The sequence below is a fragment of the Gopherus evgoodei genome, chromosome 2, assembly GCF_007399415.2.
Source record: "Gopherus evgoodei ecotype Sinaloan lineage chromosome 2, rGopEvg1_v1.p, whole genome shotgun sequence".
Classification (NCBI taxonomy): domain Eukaryota; kingdom Metazoa; phylum Chordata; order Testudines; family Testudinidae; genus Gopherus; species Gopherus evgoodei.
The window spans coordinates 61,044,693-61,064,553 of NC_044323.1; the positions used below are offsets into that span (position 1 = coordinate 61,044,693).

A 19,861-nucleotide genomic window follows, 5' to 3' on the forward strand; every position below is an offset into this window, starting at 1 on the left:
TCGGTGCCGAGGGCCTTGCGCTATGCACTGTGTAGGCAGGAGGTAGTGCCACAAATTGTAGTGGCGCCAAGCTGCTTGGTGCCACATTTGATCAGCTTTGCCGGTACCAAGGCAGGGATTTTCCCCATTTTTACCTTTTTCTGAGCCAGCCCTCTTCGGGTCATTTGCTTGCACAGGATCGAATGGTCCCACTATCTTAGAGATGGATGGTCTTGGTGCAGTCAATACTGATGCATCTGAGAGGCCGGAGAAAGTCTCTTTTTGCAGCTTCCTGAGACAGGGAAGGTGGAGCCCGTTTCTGTGTCGCTTTTTTGGGGAAGCGCTCTTTCCTCTGATAGGGTGGTGGGGAGAGTCGGTCACGCCCTTTGGAATAAGGTTCTCCCATAAGGGAGGGTTACTATATTACACCAAGGGGTATACTGATAACTGAAACTTAAACTCCTAAGATAAAGAATTATTATTTTAAGAAAAGCAGGGAAAAGATAGGGCAGTTAACTATGAACTAACTAAATGGGTTATACACTGGTACTCTGAGACAGAGACAGCGCATGTGAGACCCAACCAGGCACCGATACTAGAAATCTCTGATTCCAAGCACAGGCATGCAGATTTACCTAAAGCACCCCATGGACACTTCTCAAAGAAGAACATGGTGATTTCTGAAAAAGCACTATATTGAAGTGCACTAGTGATTTTAGTGCAGACCAGCAGGGCCCAATTAATGCCGAACACGTTAAGCAACAGTCTACATTACTGCTTCATGTAAAAAAGACTTCAGATACAAGTAACCATTTCCGGCGTTTTCCACTGTTTACTGGGTGTAACAGATTTCTGTATTGGAGAGTTTTAATGTGTTTCTTGGTCAAAACTGAAAATCAGAAGCTCTACGTATCTTACATCATACCCACGGATATATGATGCAGAATTAATTTTTTTATCAAAATCAGTACATACCTGGATTTTGACCTTGACCGAGAGTGCGATTCAGAATGTTTGGAAGCCCTCGATGGACTACGAGATCCTGACCTGCTCTCCGATTTTACACGAGCAGGACTCCCAGCTGGAGATTTTGACTGGGAGCGAGACTCCTAACAAAAAAGATAGTATTACAAATGGCACTGGTCACATAAATGCCTAACTCCTAACATTTAAAGTACCATAACTATATTATTTTGATTGCTCCTGAAAGACAAATGGTTAGGCAATACCCTCCAGAACAAATTTCAGTCTGTTAACCCACTGTTAATATTGTATGCTTTCCTCAAATAATTCCCTACTTGAACCAGATCACCAATTCTCTATTAACTAAGTAATCATGCAAATTCATCTACAACTTGATCATACAGACACTGGAACATAAACCATACATTTACTTAACCTAGGACCCATTCATTCTTCCAGATTCTTTTAATTCTACTTCACTCTTGCTTTCTACTTTTCTTCATTCTTCATTGAGTTTTTCATTTTTCATACTTCGTGTATTCTTCCCCAATTCAAACAATTCATTATAGCCTTAAAAAAACATTCAAGTGCTTCTATCTGACCAATCTTCTGTTCAATTTTTTCCCCCATTCAATTTTAATTTTCTGATCTTTAATACTTTTCATTAGCCTTCTTTTATCTTGATTTATCTTCCACAATCTTGGAAAAAACTCTTCAATTTCTTCACGAACATTAAACCTTAATGGAAAAAGAACATTTAGTATATTAAGCACTAGGGATTATAAAACTCTGCTGGAGTTCAGAATGTTATCTACCAAAAATTGAAAAGCCAGCAGGTAAAGTTGCAAGTAACTATTTTATAAAAACATTTAAAAAAAATCTTTAGAATTGTATTATTTCTAGGTTCTGACAATGAGTTTACGGATTTTCTCAAAATGTTTCAAAACTGCCCTCCTCCCCTTCAAATTATAGAATTATCCTTATTTTTAGAATTTCTAAAAGATACAAACATGTACTAAAAATTTAATCTGCACGAATATATTAAGATGTTCTGATATAAAAGAGTTTTCCTAATATTTAATGGTCACTTTGATATCAAATACCTAAAATGCTAGTCTTGTAAGAAGTTCTTATTAAGCCATGTTTAGTTCAACAGAATGTTAAAGCAGCACTTTCCCAGTCAAAAAAAAAAAAAAAATTCTATGCACATAGGCACATACAGTGCCCAAACTAAACCTAAAGTGAATGATTGTCTAAATTTTCTTCTCTTCCTTATTGCTATTCTATTTCCCTTGAGTATTAAAGCCATACTTAAAATAAATTGTGTATTATACTACAAAGCAACCCATGAAGGGTCATTTTTACTTGCATGAACACACACAAGAGAAATAACCAGGAAAACAAGTAAACAGAACAGGATAGGATTCCCCCCACCTTCCTACTTTTTTCCAGAGAGCCGTGGCTATATGTGGCTTAAATTTGCTTTAATTAATTGTAAATGTTTAGATATGGAGAAGTATTAAATATACACAAAATTTAGCAAGCTTTCCCCCAACTTTCAAGTTTTCAAGAACCTTTCAAGTTCTACTGAGCCTCATAACATGTAACCTGAGCAAGCTTCCCCAACAGTACCTCAACAAGAATTCAAGAGAAAGAAGGGAGAGCTACATTCAGACTGCTAACTATTCAGAATGCCCTCCGATGACTATAGGAGGCTTCTGTACCTTTATTCTATTCCATGCCTTATTCTCACATCCAGAGCTCACTCAGAGGACATGCTCCCTTTCAGGCCCACAACTATTCCTGCCTTTTTTTTCTTTCTTTCTTTCCGGTCCTCCTTACTCTATTTCTCTGCCCCTTCATTGTCTTTGAGAGCCTCCTCTATTCTTTTCTCTACACTTTATTCCCTGCAGCAATTCCCAATATCTACAGCAATCATTCCCACTGCCTTCCTCATTAAAAGTGATCAGCGATTAAAGTTAATTGTAGAAGTGTCACTGACATATCAAATTAAAAAGGGAAGGATGAGGCCCACAGGCTTTATGTTTGACACCTCTAGTATAAGAGGTTATAGTTCAGTATCCCTGTCCGTTCAAACTTAAAACTCTGCTGACACTGCCAACATGGTTTCCAATTAATGTCATATTGACATGAATGTATCTGCCAGATATTTTAAAGGAACCACCACCTCATTTCATACAGATCCAACTATAATCCATTTGTTTTATTTTTAAATTATTTCATAGACCTATAGAATATCAGGGTTGGAAGGGTCCTCAGCAAGTCATCTAGTCCAATTCCCTGCTCTAGAACAGTTTAAACTCACAGGACAGTTCAACTGTTCCAATTTTCAAGTTGCAGTGAGAGCACAGGTCCTTACAAGTTTCAAACCTCTTCAACTTCATAGCAATTGGTGATGTGGACTGCAGCTGAGGAGACAACTATTATCTATCAGCAGCTGCATACTATATGTCAATGCCAGGCATTCAGAGTTTTCTGATATAACAGAGAACATTACTCTCACAGAACTTCAAAGGGAGTATTAAAGGAATCTGTATAATTGTTTTATGAGATAATTTTAAGGAAAGCAAAGCAGCTAAGAAAATATTTCCCTCTACTTGAAGTCTTTTGCTGAATTAGAACAGGTTTCCAACCCCCGGTGAGTTACATAATACGAGATGAAGTCTTCTGCTGGGAAGGATTTTTTTCCAGAGACCTCACCATTCCTACCTTCTTTCCCCAAACTGTCCCCTCCCCCCACCTCAAAATCAAGATGGCATCTTTAAAGTTTTATCATCTACAACGCAAACAGAGCAGACCTGATGGTTTCGTACACAAGCATTTTATGGTATGGATAAAACCCACAAACCTCTTATATTATGTGTTGTCCTACAATATAACCCCTGTCCCAGGAAGAAAGATTTTTCCTTAGTACATAATCTTCAATGAATGGGGAAAAAAAATCTCCTAGGATTATTTGAATTTTCTATGCAGCCACCAGGTTACAAAAATGATAAAAAGCACACCAAAAATAAGGGCTTGTCTACACTAGAGCAATCAGTTATTGCTCTTCAAATGGTCGTACAGCACTGATGGAAATACCAACACTTGAGTCCACACTCGCTTCCCCAACTGGTTTAAGTTTTGCCCTTGTATCCACATTCATCATGGCAAATCCTAAATGAATGTGGCCTTGCAGATCAAAAACCACCTGCGTTGATTTGAATTCACATAAAGGCTGCCCTAAAGATGTGGACAGTTATCTTGGACTGCCACCTAAGCCAGCACATATCCTTACTTGCCAACTAAGAATCCCTTCTCCACTGTCTTCATCTTTACAGTATATCCTGCTCCACAGAAATGCCACTGAGCCATGCCCTCCGTCCTGTTCTCGAAGGTCCTCAATTTGTGACAAATCACCAGTTAGGGCTGTATTTCTTAAACACCATTAACCTCCCATCCCATTGCCACCATTGGACAGAACACCTACACTAATGCCTCCCCCTCTATCTGCTACTCAGTGAGTCATTAATAGTTCACAGTCAATCCTCTTGCTCTAACAAACTACAGGTAGTTTGTTACAGTGAATGCTTCAGAAAGCAATCCACAGATGACTCTCCAGCTCAAGAGGCAGCAAGAAGAGCACAACTAGTAGCTGCGCTCCTTACAACACCTTAAGTACCAGATTCTCCCTAACACTCCAAAGCTAACAGAGCACCTTGACCAACTCCACTCTCCCTGTGGCAGGCCCACATTATGGCTGACATTCTCACTCCGATGAACCTCAAGCAAGCAGTGGCACAGTTAAAGCAGGGGACATTACTGGAGGTGAGTGGACAAGCTACAGAGTACAGTTTCAGCTACTGTTCCATAGGTGCTTCACCAGATGAGGACATGCACGGCGACAAGTATTTCTAAAGGATACAGGGGGGCTCTTCTGGGAAGAGAAGAAACCAGAAGCAGAGAGGGGGCCCACCAAGGGCAGAGAGGGAAAACTCTCAATCAACAAACTGAAGACCATTCACGAGCTGAGGATATTGTAATCTCCGATAGGTATTGGTTAACAGGGCACCAACTGTACCAATGTGTTGGGTCTACATTGATACACAATTGGTTGAACTATGGGGGTTATCCTTACAAATTTCAGATAAGCTACACTGACTGTTGCCTTCCCAATAATCCATGTTATTTTCTACACTACAGATAAGGCTTTAAAACAAGCTTTCAGAGTACTTCAACTATCCCACAATCTTTTGCAAGGTATTTAAAAAAAATGCTCTTTCAAATTTCCTGGGGTGGGGAAGAGAATGAGGTAAGGAAAAAAGGAGAGGAAAAAAAAGCCTTGAGGGATGGGGTATTTATGCCCTCTCACTGACCACTTGAACATCTCCAAAGTGTGTCAGAATGAGTTTGTCAAATGAATATTAATGGACCCCATTTCTGAGATGAGATACTAAAAAAGATAAAATAGGGCATAGCAGTGTGTGCATGAAGAGCGGAATAGGGAAGGAAAAACAATTTATGGAATTTCACTATGGCTATGTCTCATAATAACCCCATCTCTCACCCTCCTCCCCCGCATGCCAAAATACAGTATGCTTGATTTGGTTAAAAAGAAAACATACATATTACACGCAGAACAAATAAAAATCAGTCTCAGACTTCTCCGTAGCTAACATTTCACTTGTAAGAGCTGCACATACATCAAGGTTTTCATCTGATGTAATGTCATGTGAATTCTGTTTTCACCACCCCAAACACACTTAAAACGTCCACTGAACCAGCCTTGCCTATGCTATTGTTCTCAAAGTCCTTCCCTACCACAAGAAATAGCATAAGTAGCAAAGTAAGATTGACAGTTCTGATCATACACAATGCTATTCTATTCTTACTTAGCCAGGGAAGAGAGTACCACCACAGCCTGGGCCTTTATTCTATGAGCCTTTATTGTTGATGGGGAGTAGCAGCAGGCTCAGCCCTAGACAAGGGACAGGGATAAGCACAAGGATGTGGCTTGCATCACTTGCTGGAGAGCACCTCAAGTCAACTGAAGGAGAAACATCAGTGGTCTGGAGCCAATCAAAGGACAATCCTATGTACTTCCTGGGGAGTTTCACCAGACTCTTCCCCAAGACAGACAGACAAAAAGGAAACACTAGCAAAATAAAGAGGGAGTGAAAAGAAACACAATCCTTTAAAAGGAAAGGAAAAATAAAAAGGGAGATGGATGATCAGAAAAGGAGATTTTAAGGAATGTATTGATAGCAGCCAGAGTCTATAGGATAAAACATCAACAGGGTAACAACTAACAGATGAGTCCCTTCAGTCACAGTTATTTACTCAGGGATCAACTGGAATATCTTGCCACAGAATACGGCCAACTTTGCTTTAAATGGAGAAACAGATCTCTTAATGGCTATTTTTTTCTTATACCCTGTCAAGAGCTTGACAAATCAAAATCTAAGACTGTAAATCGTATAATGTGATCTGTATATTAAGGTGTCTATCTATGAGTAATTCAACATATATGGGAGAAAGATGAATTGCTGCTAAAAAAAATTTGCCAACTATACCGTCCAACAGAAAATATACCAATAAACATATTCAACTCACAATGTTAATGAGTTACATGATTATCAATAGATAACCTTTACCCTTCAGTGTTCAAAAAATTAACTGGAGCTAAAAGAGCTTTGAAAATACTCATTTATGGTTATAGCCAAAAAGAGAAGTTCTGTGCTCTACTTAGGGTTTATTTAGGTGAGTATTTTTGCAGAAAGATTGTTTTCAAGTACTCCTCTATAAGGTAGGGAAGACAGGAACAAATCTCCTTTTTTGAAACCTAAGAGTCCTGCTGTCAACCATGGCATGAATAGCAATTTAGCATTAACTACCAGCATTACTCAATAACAAGACGAAAAGCCAAAGGGAACAAACAGGACAAGAATATTCAGACATTTAACAACAACAAAAAGTTACCCTCCTTTTTCATACTCAGACTCAGACCATGGGATTATCAGAGCATCTCCCAAAGAACTGCTGGACTACCCATGTGTGGAAACTGTCACTGCCATCTCCAAAAGCTGCAACAAAGTACATCCATACTGTTGTCCTCTAAAAATTCTTGGTGGGAGTGTCTGGTCTCTACTGAGGCAGTAGACTGCCCTTGGAGAATATGTTCTGACCCCAACCAAAGGTTACAGATACAGCCTTCCCTAAAATTATTTTTGAGCCAATGAGAGGACTGCAAAGAGAATAGATGACCAGATTTCCTTAACCTGTATATTTTTAAGATACACCTGTAAAGTATTCTTTGCAAGCCAATACTCCTTCCACAATTTCTCTGACCCAGCAAAGCACATAAGTAACCATACTGACTTCAATGAGACTGCTCAGGTGCTTAAAGCTACATATGTGCTTCAGCACTTTTTTGGACTATGGCCAATGTTAGGATTTATACAGAGTAGGAAGAGATCTCAATTAAAATCAAAGATACTGACAAACTTAGGAAGATGAGAAAAAAGATCTGACTGCTACTTTCACCTGGTGAAAAACTGAATAGGCATATCTTGTAGGAATTTCTATCACTCCTTGATTAGCAAGATAAACATCTGCTGAAGACACCATTTTTTTAGGGAAAGAATCCCAGTTATCTATGTCTAAAAGAATGGTTTTATATATTACGTATGAAATGACACGGGTTGAGTAAATTGTTGTAAACCGCTACCTCGATATACCACCACCCAATATAACACGAATTTGGATATAACGCAGTAAAGCAGTGCTTCGGTGGGGAGGTGAGATGCGCACTCCAGTGGATCAAAGCAAGTTCGATATAACATGGTTTCACTGATAACGCAGTAAGAGTTTTTGGCTCCCAAGGACAGTGTTATACCAAGGTAGAGGCGCACTGCATTTTTAACATACTCCCCCTGCTGTGCATAGGATGTTTTCAGGATGAAATAAAGAATATGGGCTTATTCACCTCTTTGAAATCAAACAAACCAACCTTTCCGGTTACTCAATTCATCTAGATCAATGTTTCTTAACTTTGGGGTTTCAGCCGGAGGGAAGAGAAGGAGGACTCATCAAGAGATGGGATGGGGGGGGGGTCACAAGTGCAGCCAGCTTTAGGGGGCGGCAAGCAGGGCAACTGCCCAGGGCTCCATGCCACAAGTGGCCCTGCAAAGCCAAGTTACATGCTTCAGCCCCAGGCAGCAGGGTTCAGTCTTCAGATAAGGCTCACGAGTGAAAAATGGTCTCAAGTATCACACTGAAAGTACAGTAAGTATAATATGTATATTCCAATCAATTTATTTTATAAGTCTATTTAAAAATGAGAAAGCCAGCAATTTTTCAGCATTAGCATGCTGTGACACTTTTGTATTTTTATGCCTGATTTAGTAAGCAAGTAGTTTTTAAGTGAGGTGAAACTTGGGGTCTGCAAAACAAATCAGATTCCTGAAACAGATACAGTAGTCTGGAAAGGTTAAAACCACTGGCTTAAAGTGTAGTTTGTACACTGCTTTGAAAAACCTCACTACGAAGCTACATCACTCTATGCAGCATACGTTGCTAATGACAACCAGCTGAATATGAAGGGAACAAAGACTCAAATCTTAAATTCTCTGTAATTTACTAAGAATTTGCACAAACTTTGCATAAGAGGTGAATAAGCCCATGTTCTTTATTTCTCTCTGAAAACATCCTATATGCAGCAGAGGGAGTAAGTTAAAAATGCAATACTAGAATTTACTCAATCCATGTCATCTCATACATACTATATAAAACCATTATTTTAGACACAGATTACTGGGATTCTAGTGAAGTATTGTCCCTGAAACAAGGAACAATACTCCCCTAACCCGAGGAAGGACAAAAACTTACAGTTTTGGGAGCCAAAACATAAAGGTAAAACTGGAGCTACCAGAATGAAAACAGTTCTTTCATGAGTATATGAGCCTAGGGCGGTGATTCTCAAACTGTGGGTTGGGACCCGGTTTTAATGAGGTTGCCAGGACTGGCATTAAACTTGCTGGGGTCTGTGGCTGAAGCCAAAGCCTAAACCTCACTGCCCAGGACCCAAACACAAGGGCTTCAGCCCTGGGCAATGGGGCTCAGGCTACAGGCCCCCAGCCTGGGGTGAAGTCCTAGGGCCTCGGCTTTGGACCTCTCGCCCAGGGCGTTGGGGCTCGGCCAGGCTCAGGCTTCCGTCTCGGCTCCTGTGGTCATGTAGTAATTTTTGTTGTCAGAAGGGGGGTGGGGGCACAGTAAAATGAAGTTTGAGAATCCCTGGCCTAAGATATGAGCATAAAATGGAACTATAAACCAGACTTAAATCCAGGGATATGACAAAAAATCCACTCTTGACAATCCCCTGGAGCTGGAAAAGGAAGACTTAATCTTAGCATTCCAATTATCAACCACCATGTTTACTTGGGAAGGTCTTAGTGTTTGCCACATCAATTAGCACTGTAATTGAAAAGGTGAGGATATTTAATCATTAATAAAGGCTTCCTTTATATATTTATCCAAAATATCAGGTGTTAAATAGATTTAGTCATGAATAAAAATCCTTTTACTTTTCAAATTGCTCAACTTCCACCATTTCAGCTATAATGGGGTCAACATTTCAGTAGTTTCCCAGTCAGTGTCTTTCAGCATAGAGATCTTCTGTCATTTTTAACGTAAAAAAGGCAGAATATTTAAAAAAAACAAAATCACACTTTCCTAGTCCTCCATATACATCAGGTGTTCTCAAGCTGGGGGCAGGACCCCTCAGGGGGTCGTGAGGTTATTACATGGGAGATCACCAGTTGTCAGACTCCACCCCAAACCCTGCTTTGCCTCTAGCATTTATAATGGTGTTAAATATATAAACAAGTCTTTTTAATTTATAAGGGGGTCGCACTCAGAGGCTTGCTATGTGAAAGGGGTCACCAGTACAACAGTTTGAGAACCACTGATATATATCATATATAAAAAAATGCACACGCCCATTTTCCCTCTTAGCAGATCACCTTTAAGAGAGATCAACTGGGAATCTACTCAGCTTCAACAAAATAATTTTAAATAGCTTCAATTGCTATAATTGCCAAGTTATGGAAATTTCCCTAATAACTGTATTAAGGTTTGCCATGACTCAGTTTTCATTCAAGCATTCCTTCATTAGTTCAAAGGCCACTTGGTGCAAGTAGCATCCAAAAGAGCAATATAAGAATATATCCTTATATTCTATATCCTAACAATAATACAGTTATAAGCATTGGCCAACATGCTTACAATAAGTTCAGGGCTCAGAGATACCTTCCTTCATCATGCCATGTCTCCAGAAGGGTAAAGAAAACTGACAACTGCATTAAACGCAAGCAATATCACTGCTGGTTATTGGACCTTAGCTAAAATCAGCTGAAGCAATTTAGGGCTGCACCATACTTTATCATCTCACTTTGCCATATTTTCCTCTAGCTGCAAGACTTGACTAAGCATTTCTAACTTATTATTTACTGCACCTGGTGCTCAATTAACCATGTTTTCTTTATTTCCACTGCTTAGCTCAAACCCTCAATAAGGTCACAGTGATATTTCCAGGGCCATTATAAGTTTTAACATAAACAATCCTTCTCATTTTTTCTGGCTGTATGCTTCAGACTTACCACTTAGGTTAAAATCAAAACAATGTAAAATCATAGTTTACTTAGGTCTCCTGTAGGCCTATATTCCTACACCAAGACTTCCCAATTTTGTGGCTTTACAAATCATATTTATCTTAAGCATGTGTGTTCCAGCCTACAATGTGGATGGGTAAGACACCCCTATAAGTGTTATTCATTATACAAGCATAAAAGTGAAACTGACTATATATACATAAAAATGCAAAGTAAAACTGACAAAGCTAGAGAATTATTTTTCTAATATTTCAAGTACAGTAAACAAGTGTTTGCAGCAATAGTGCATAAAATAAGTTCAGAGAGATGTGTGATTTTTTAAAATTGAAAGTAATTTTAAATTGTATGGTTTATTACACATTGTTGCGCAATTCTTAAGGCAATCTGCAACACTTTTTTTAAAGTTATTTTACGGTAGCTAGGCTTTTATGACATCCACAACAGTAGTAATTCAGTTCCATTCATATTATTTTAGAACACAACAAAATACTCAGAAATGCATGTATCAAGGACACATGATTATTAAGGTATGGCTGGTTGGGTTGAAGTAGTGAACAATACATACTTAACTAAGCAGCACCATACAGTACTTCAATTTTATTTTCATTAACTTTAGTGTAATTGACTTTTGTTGGATTTGGGAGAAGTGTTCAACAGATGGATCTTCAAAATCGCTCACAAGTGAAAACGTAAGGCACAGATTTAGTGCATCTTTAAAATAATGTTTTACACAAAGCAAAAGAAAAACAAATGAAAAAAAATTTTAGAATACTCCTAGAGTAATGAGAATTAGTGTTTGTGATTGTTTTATGTTCTGATATGTATGAACGAAAGTAAACATATCACTAATTTTCTCTACCATTGCATTCAGCTGCATAGAAGACCATAAAATGGAAAATAACCAGCATAGCAAATGGCAATGTAAGAAATGTCATCATCATTGGAAATAAAGATAAGTGTACTCCCAAAAGAACTGAAGTAAGGCTAATGGCACACACTGACAAGTAAACTTTCCCCTCTAAATAGAGAAGGGACCAACTGCAACAGCAGTCACAGAAACATAGCTTCAGAAATGCCTTCTATTCCAACATCAGGGAGTGGAAAACATACAGTAACTCTGAAGCTCATCAGTTTCATCACCGCCCTAACAACTGTTCTCTTAAACTACAGAAACTGATGAGAAAATATCTTTGAAAAAAAAAAAGCAAGAATACCAAAATACATAGTAAAAATTCACGGTAAACTACTGCTCAAAGAACATCATAAGCTGTAAAGAATTACTGACAAGTAAGCACATGATTGTTACCCAAGTTTTTCAAACTGATATCTAAATATATAAGTTTATTTTCCATTTACTCATTATTTTAATTAAATCAGAAATACACAGCTAACAAAGGCACTTTTGCCAGAATAATCCACACTAGAACTGTTTTTGTTTACCTCACCTGAGGAAGCGGCAGCCAATACTATAGCAGTGTATTGTGCTTCTAGCCTAGGGACTATTTTTATTTAGTGTTACAAAAGTAACACTATTTCAGTAGAGATACTTGTTGGAATACAATACTGCAGTGTCAGAATTTCAGTGGTCATTTCCCTAGGCAGCATCAGGTTGCTGCAAAAGCTGCTGCCACTGGTTCATCAGAGGAGGTCACAAAAAAGCTCCTCAAGTTCTCTTCAAGAGCAACTCTTGAGAGGACACCAAAGATTTCCTACAATAAAACAGAGGTAAACAGGAATGGGATGAGGGCGGTGACCACATGGACGTGAACATCTGTCCCATGTTTCAAATAGTACCAAGCAGTTTCTAATTCCTGACTTTGTCAATCACTAAAAAGTGTAGAGACCATTCACACGTTTACAGAAACCATTCACACGTGTACAGAAAGACTGCAGCAACCATTAGAGCAGGGGTTCTCAAACTGGGGGTCAGGACCCCTCAAGGGGTCACGAGGTTATATGGGGGGGGTCACAAGCTGTCAGCCTGCATCCCAAAACCTGCTCTGCATCCAGCATTTATAATAGTGGTGAATATATTAAAAAGTGTTTCTGATTTATAAGAGGGGTCACACTCAGAGGCTTGCCATGTGAAAGGGGTCATCACTACAAAAGTTTGAGAACCACTGCATTAAAAAGTCAGTGAGGTGCTCAGCCTCACAAGGCGAAGGGCCACCACATCCCAGTAGGTGGCACAGGGGAAGCAGTGGGGTACAATCGGATCATCAGTGAACTACACAGGGCAGCAGCGGAGACCTCAAGTGGCAACGGGAATCTGACTCAGGGGAAAATCCGATCACGGGCCATCGGAAGGGAAGAGGAGGCTGGTCCTTGCGCTCCTCAGGCAGTGACACGGCCCGTCTCTCACACAGGCGCAGCCATTAACTGCCCGACAAAGAAAGCACAACCAAACCAGCGCTGACACGTCGTGACACCCCCCACCCCGGCCCAAGGGCTAGCAACCGCGCCGCCTCCGGCGCCCAAGCTCCGGGTAGAGGAGCTCCAGGAGTGGGATTCCGCAGACCTGGGAGCTCGGGGCGGGCGAGCTGGACTCGAAGCCCGAGAAGGGGAGGAGAGAGAAACTCAGAGCGAGCGCGCTCGCCGGGGTGAGAGGAAGGGACCCCAGGAGGGCTCAAAGGAGGTGGGCAGGTAGCACGGCGCACCGCCCGCATCAAGAAATGAGAGTGGCGGGACCAGCAGAGCAGGGCGCCCCGTGGCTAAACTGTGGGGGGCAGGGTGAGGAAGGGCAGCGGGGCACGGACAGCGGCCCAATGCAGAACCCGCCGGGGGGGGGGAGGTACCGGCGAGAGGCATCGATGGCTCAGCGCCGCCCAGGGCCGCCATCTTAGGGAGAAGCTAACGCGCCTCCCGGCCCGCCGGAAAAGAGCGCCTCGCCCCTCCCCCACTCCCTGGAGGACCGGGGCGGCCTTCCCCAGCACGGCCCAGGCGGGCTCGCCACTCACCCTCCCCTCGAAGTTATTCTCCTCCACGTCGCTCATGGCGGCGGGGTGCTGGTTGCTGCGCTCAGCGAACGGGGACGCGAGTCCCAGGCAGCGGCCTCCTTCCTGCCTCCCTCCCCGCAGAGCCTCCACACCCGTCCTACAGGCAGCGGCGGCAGCGCAAAATGGCGCCTCTGCCTCGTCTGCGCCCGACACCGCGCAGGGGGGCGGGGCCGTCCCGCCAATCACAAAGGAGACGCCAGGCGGAGGGGGGGGGTGACTGAGGTGAGGGCCCGCCCCCAGCCTTCAGCCGTCCGCCCCGCCCGTATTGGGAGTGGGGACACTGTCCCTATTTACCCCCTTCATCCCCCTGCGGCGCGACCCCCTAGTGCGCGCACCCAGGCTCTGCACTGGCCCCGTCTAACACACGGGACTTGTACGATTCCCCCCCTGCTCAACACACACTGTTGCGTATAAACTCCCCCTCCACAACACGCGCCGCTGCGTACGTGCCCCCCCCCCGCAGTTTGTACGAGCTACCCCCAAACACACAACATATACCACCACGTATAAGCCCCCCTACACACAACACATAGCCGTTTGTATGAGCTCCCCGTCCTCCGCCCAACACAGCGTGGTGTGTTGGAACTCCGGCATCTCACAGCGTGTGTATGAGCAGAAAGTGAGATGAGAGCTTGAGCAGGCCAGTGCGTGCGGTTGTGGGGGGGCTCTGTGCATGTGTATGTCTGCGCAGGTTTTTTTTTGGGTGGGGGTTGTGTATGCTACCGTGTGTGTGCGGTTGTGAGGGTTTTGCATCTGGCAGTTTGTGGGTGCATTGAGAGCACTGTGTGCAGCCAGATGTGTGCGTGTAAAGAGGACACTGTGGTACATGCTGATGTTAGGGTGACCAGACAGCAAGTGTAAAAAATCGGGAAGGGGGTGGGGGAGGTAATAGGTGCCTATATAAGAGGAAGCCCTAAATATAGAGACTGTCCCTATAAAATTGGGACATCTGGTCACCCTAGTTGGTGTAGACTTTTGTGCATGCCAGTTTGTGTGTGCCTTATATATGCCAATGTATACTGAGGGAAAGTGTTGTGCATACCAGTATATGCCCCTTTGCCACACACATCAGTGTGTACGAGCCCCCTGCACACTAGTGTGTACAAACCTTGACACCCTACACACACATCAATGTGTATGAGCCCTCTACCACCTGCACCCGCATCACACACATCGGTGTGTATACAAGCCCTTTCGCCCCTACACACACACATCAGTGTGTACAAGCCTCTTGCCACCTACACATACAACACACACCGGTTAACCCCCCTCAAAAAAAAAACATACATCACATGGTGTGGTGTGTACAACCCCCCCACTACACACACATCAATGTGTAGAGGTCCACTACCGTCACAGAGACACATGCTGATGTGCACAGTCCTCCTCTTCCTCACAGAAATGTCCACAGTGTTTCCCTAAACATATACATCAGTGTTAGGGTGACCACCTTTGCTGGATAGAAATAAAGGAAAACCACATGAAAAATAAGGGTCAACGCTTTATTTTAAAAGACATTTTAAGGAAACACTTTTTTTCCTTAGCATATCATGTATTTTTCTCTCACGTATATTTCTACTGCCCTCAAGTAGACAATGCAATTATCTTAAGCTTCAATTTAATGTTTAAAATGGTACTTATTAGTTTCAATACATTTCAATTCATCTTAAAATAAAGGATGGATGGTAACCCTAAGGAACAAGTCAATGAAATAAGGGATGGTCCTTTAGTATAAAAGATGGGTGATCATCCTAATCAGTGTGCATGAAGCCCCCCCCCAACAGTGTGTGTGTCCATCTTCTCCACACACACACAGATGCTGGCATGAATGAGGTCCCACCTTTCTCTCCTCACCACACACTAATGTTTATGAAAAAACAATGAGGTATCTTGTGGCACTTTAAAGACTAACGAATTTATTAGCACATAAGCTTTCCTGGGTGCTTTTTTTTCATAGCCCACGAAAGCTTATGCTCTAATAAAATTTGTTAGTCTTTAAGGTGCCACAAGACTCCTCACTGTTTTTGCTGAAACAGAATAACACAGCTACCCCTCTGAAATTTATGAAGCTCCCTTAGACAAACACTGGTATGTGCAACACGCTACCCCAACATAGAGTGGCATACATAAGGCACACACACACTGGCATACACAACACTCTACAGCAGCATGAACAGCTTCTCTCTCTCTCTCTCTCATACACACACACACAGTGCTCTCTTCAATGCACCCACATGCTGCCATATGCAAAGCCCCCAAAACCACACACATACGTTAGCATGCACAACCCCCACAAAACCGAATGGACATACACATGCACAGAGTCCCCCACAATTGCACACACATACTGGCCTGCTCAGGCTCTCACTCTTTTCTCATACACACATAGGGCTGACAACTCTCCAGGATTGGCCTGGAGTCTCCCAGAATCAGCATCGATCTCCCGGTGACTATTAAAGCAATCCAGGAGATTTTAATGGGCTATTTTAAGAAAATGACATCATGTCATGTTGGGGGAAATGTCTCCCAGAATAGCTTCAGTTAGAGTTGGCAACCCTATACACACACTGTGAGATGCAGGAGGCCTAACATGGCATGCAGGTGGTCCCCCTATGCCTGCAACCCCCAACATACCAACACCTTCCCTGCCCAGGTGCATACATATCCATCTTACCTCACACACATGCTCCAGTACACACATCACCTATACTTTCTCCTCATCTCCTTATCAATTTATTTAAATCTCACTTCTGTGACGGGTTCTGTCACAGGGGCTCCCTTGGGACTGTCACCTGATGTGCTGAAATTACTTCTGAGCCTCATTTCCCTGCCAGCTTGGGACTTCCAGAATCCTGTCTTGTTGAGCCAAACACGCTAGCCTGCTACAACACAGACCCAGGGTTTGGTCCACGCCCCCAAAGCTGCAGACTAACTGAAAACAGCTCAGCAGGTTATGTGTTTCCATTACCTAGTTCCCAATGGGATCCAAACCTTCCTATCTTTAAAGTTTTAGGATTCACCCAGGGAGAGGTGACACACACATACTCCCGTACACCTCTTTCACACAGGGAGGGTGGCTGACTAACTCGACCTTCTCTGCCCAGATTTCTGCCAGGGTTCACACCAGAACATGGCCAACAGCAGTCTTTTGGCTTTTGCTCCACACACTGCATCTTTGCCCTGCCATCAGCCTTGCACCCCCATAATTGGCCACTGGACCCCCCCCAATCAACCCGTGTGGGTAGGTGGTGAGCAGGGATCTGGCCAGCAGCAGGACCTGCCAGTACTGAGGGGGGCAGGGGACAAAATATATGGGACAATTTGCCCGTTTTTAAGAAAAAGTCAGGACACCGGCAGGAGGGCTTAAATACGGGACTATCCCTTTAAAAATGGAACCTCTGGTCACCTAACTTGAAGAGTTAATATAACAGGCCTCACTATTACTCGATGGTTCTCAAAATTTTGTACTGGTGACACCTTTCACACGCAAGCCTCTGACTGCAACCCCCTTTATAAATTAAAAACACTTTTTTATCTATTTAACACCATTATAAATACTGGAAGCAAAGAAAGGTTTGGGGTGGAGTCTGACAGCTCATGACCCCCCATATAATAACCCTGTGACCCCTTGAGGGGTCCTGACCTCACAGTTTGAGAACCCCTGCTATAACTGGAATTAGTGCTAAGTAACTGTCATTTTGTTATTACTGTACCCAGGGCCGTCTCTAGGTTGGTGCGGAGCCCGGGACAATCTCTCCCCTCTGGCCCTGCCCCCACTCCACACCTTCCTCCAAGACCCCACCCCACCTCTTTCCAGCTTCCGCACGCTCCCCCAAGCGACGCAGGGAGCTGGCAGGGTGGAGCGGGGCAGGCTGGGGCCGGGTTGCTCGTTGCTGGCAGTGCCAGGCCCCCCGCTAAAGCCCCAGGCCGCCCTGGACCCTGCATCCCAAAGCGTGGGGCCCTCAAAGCGTGGGGCCCTCAAAGCGTGGGGCCTGGAGCAGTTGCCCCAGTCCATCCTATGGATGTACCAATAAAGCACTTACATCATTGTAAGAACAGTTTGCTCTGATCTTTTCTGACATGGTATCAAAACAGCCCCAGGCTGGGGAGCGGAGTCCCAGTCGGAGGGCCGGGAGCAGGGCTTCGAGCACAGAGACAGCAACTGGGGCATGGGGACAGCCCTCGAGCCAGGGAGTGGACTCCTGGGCATGGGGCCAGAGGCCCCATATAAAACCTGGGGGTGCTGCAACACCCCCCGCATCCCTACTTTCCACGCCTATGGCTGGGATAATAGTAAAAGTAGAAAAGCATAAGGTGGTAATAGCTGAAGTACCAGGTTGGAAATAGATGGATCTACCCCTAGTCAATGAACGCAGAATCCATAAAAATAGTACAGTCCACAAAACACAGAAAAATGCCCAATCCTTCAGAGGGATGGGCCACTTACAGTACATGGTTTGTGCCCAGTTTTAGCAATAGTGTTATATCTATTACAGGCGTGTAGGAGGCCTGGTCTACACTTCACGTTTATACCAAATTTAGCAGTGTTAAACCGAATTAACCCTGCACTCGTCCACACAATGAAGCCCTTTATATCGATATAAAGGGCTCTTAATATCGATAGCTTTACTCCTCCCTGACAAGGGGAGTAGCGCTCAAATTAGTGTTGCCATTTCGGAATAGGGTTAGTGTGGCCGCAGTTGGACGGTATTGGCCTCCGGGAGCTATCCCATAGTGCACCATTGTGACCGCTCTGGACAGCAATCTGGAGTCAGATGCACTGGCCAGGTAGACGGGAAAAGCCCTGTGAATTTTTGAATTTCATTTCCTGTTTGCTCAGCGTGGAGAGCTGATCAGCCCAGGTGACCACGCAGAGCTCATCAGCACTGGTAACAATGCTGTCTGAGAATTGAAAAAGAGCTCCAGCATGGACTGCATGGGAGGTACTGGATCTGATCCCTATGTGGGGAGAGGATTCCGTGCTAACAGAACTCCATTCCAAAAGACAAAATGAAAAAACCTTTGAAAAAATTTCCAAGGCCATGATGCAGAGAGACCACACCAAGGACCCAGTACAGTGCCGTGTGAAAGTTAAGGAGCTCAGACAAGCCTACCGGAAAACCTAAGAAGCCAACGGAAGGTCCAGGGCAGAGCCGCAAACATGCCGCTTCTACGCTGAGCTGCATGCAATTCTAGGGGGGTCCGCCACCAGTACCGCACCCGTGTCCGTGGATTCCGAGGTGGCAGTCATCTTAGCCGTGCCTGAGGATTCTGTGGACGGGGAAGATGAGGAGGAGGAAGAGGAGGACGAGCTTGCAGACAGCACACAGCACTCTGTTCTCCCCAACAGCCAGGAGCTTTTTCTCAGCCGACAGATGTACCCTCCCAGCCTCCCAAGCCACTATCCCAGACAATGAAGCCATAGAAGGGACCTCTGGTGAGTGTACCTTTGTAAATATAAAACATGGTTTAAAAACAAGCATTTTTTAATGATTAATTTGCCCTGAGGACTTGGGATGCATTCGCGACTAGTACAGTTACTGGAAAAGTCTGTTAACATGTCTGGGGACGGAGCAGAAATCCTCCAGGGACATCTCCATGAAACTCTCCTGGAGGTACTCCAGAAGCCTTTGCAGAAGGTTTCTGGGCAGGGCAGCCTTATTCCATCCTCCATGGTAGGACATTTCACCACGCCATGCATGTAGCAAGCAATCTGGTATCATTGCATGACAAAGCCTAGCTGCGTATGGTCCCGGTGATTGCAGGCATTCAAGCAACATCCGTTCTTTATCTCGCTGTGTTATCCTCAGGAGAGTGATATCGTTCATGGTAACCTGGTTGAAATTCAGGAATTGAATTAAGGGGACAGAGATGGTTGGGCGGTTTGCCTGTGACTTAAGAGAAATCTTTCCCTGCATTTAGCCAAGCGGGGGTGAGGGGGTGATTGGCGCTGAGCTTTTTCGCATTTGGCTAGCTGGGATCTTCCCTAATACCAGCCATGCGGGGGGGGCGGGTGGTAAAGCAATCATCCCACAGAATTGGATGGGAACGGTTCTGGTCCTGCACATTAACAGGAAAGAAGCAGCACTCAACAGGCTTTGCTTGCTATTTGGGGAAGAGGGGACTGGATATATGAAGACTGCAGAAGCCAAAAGACAATAGCTTGCATGGCCGCATGCAAACTGAATTCTGCTGCCCGGACCTGCGTCTGTGATCTCTGACACCAAAATCGCAGGCACTCAATATTAAGATGCA

At 43.8% G+C, this 19,861-nt stretch overlaps 1 protein-coding gene across 1 annotated transcript in view; it reads right to left on the reverse strand.

Annotated features, from left to right (window-relative positions):
- TRA2A (transformer 2 alpha homolog) overlaps positions 1-13,742 on the reverse strand; it is a 45,266-nt gene extending 31,524 nt beyond the window's left edge. Inside the window, 2 exon segments of the mRNA XM_030550774.1 lie at positions 955-1,088; positions 13,568-13,742. Of these exon segments, the coding sequence (XP_030406634.1) occupies positions 955-1,088; positions 13,568-13,603 (170 nt within the window). The 5' untranslated portion in view covers positions 13,604-13,742.
- Positions 13,743-19,861: the final 6,119 nt, after the last annotated feature.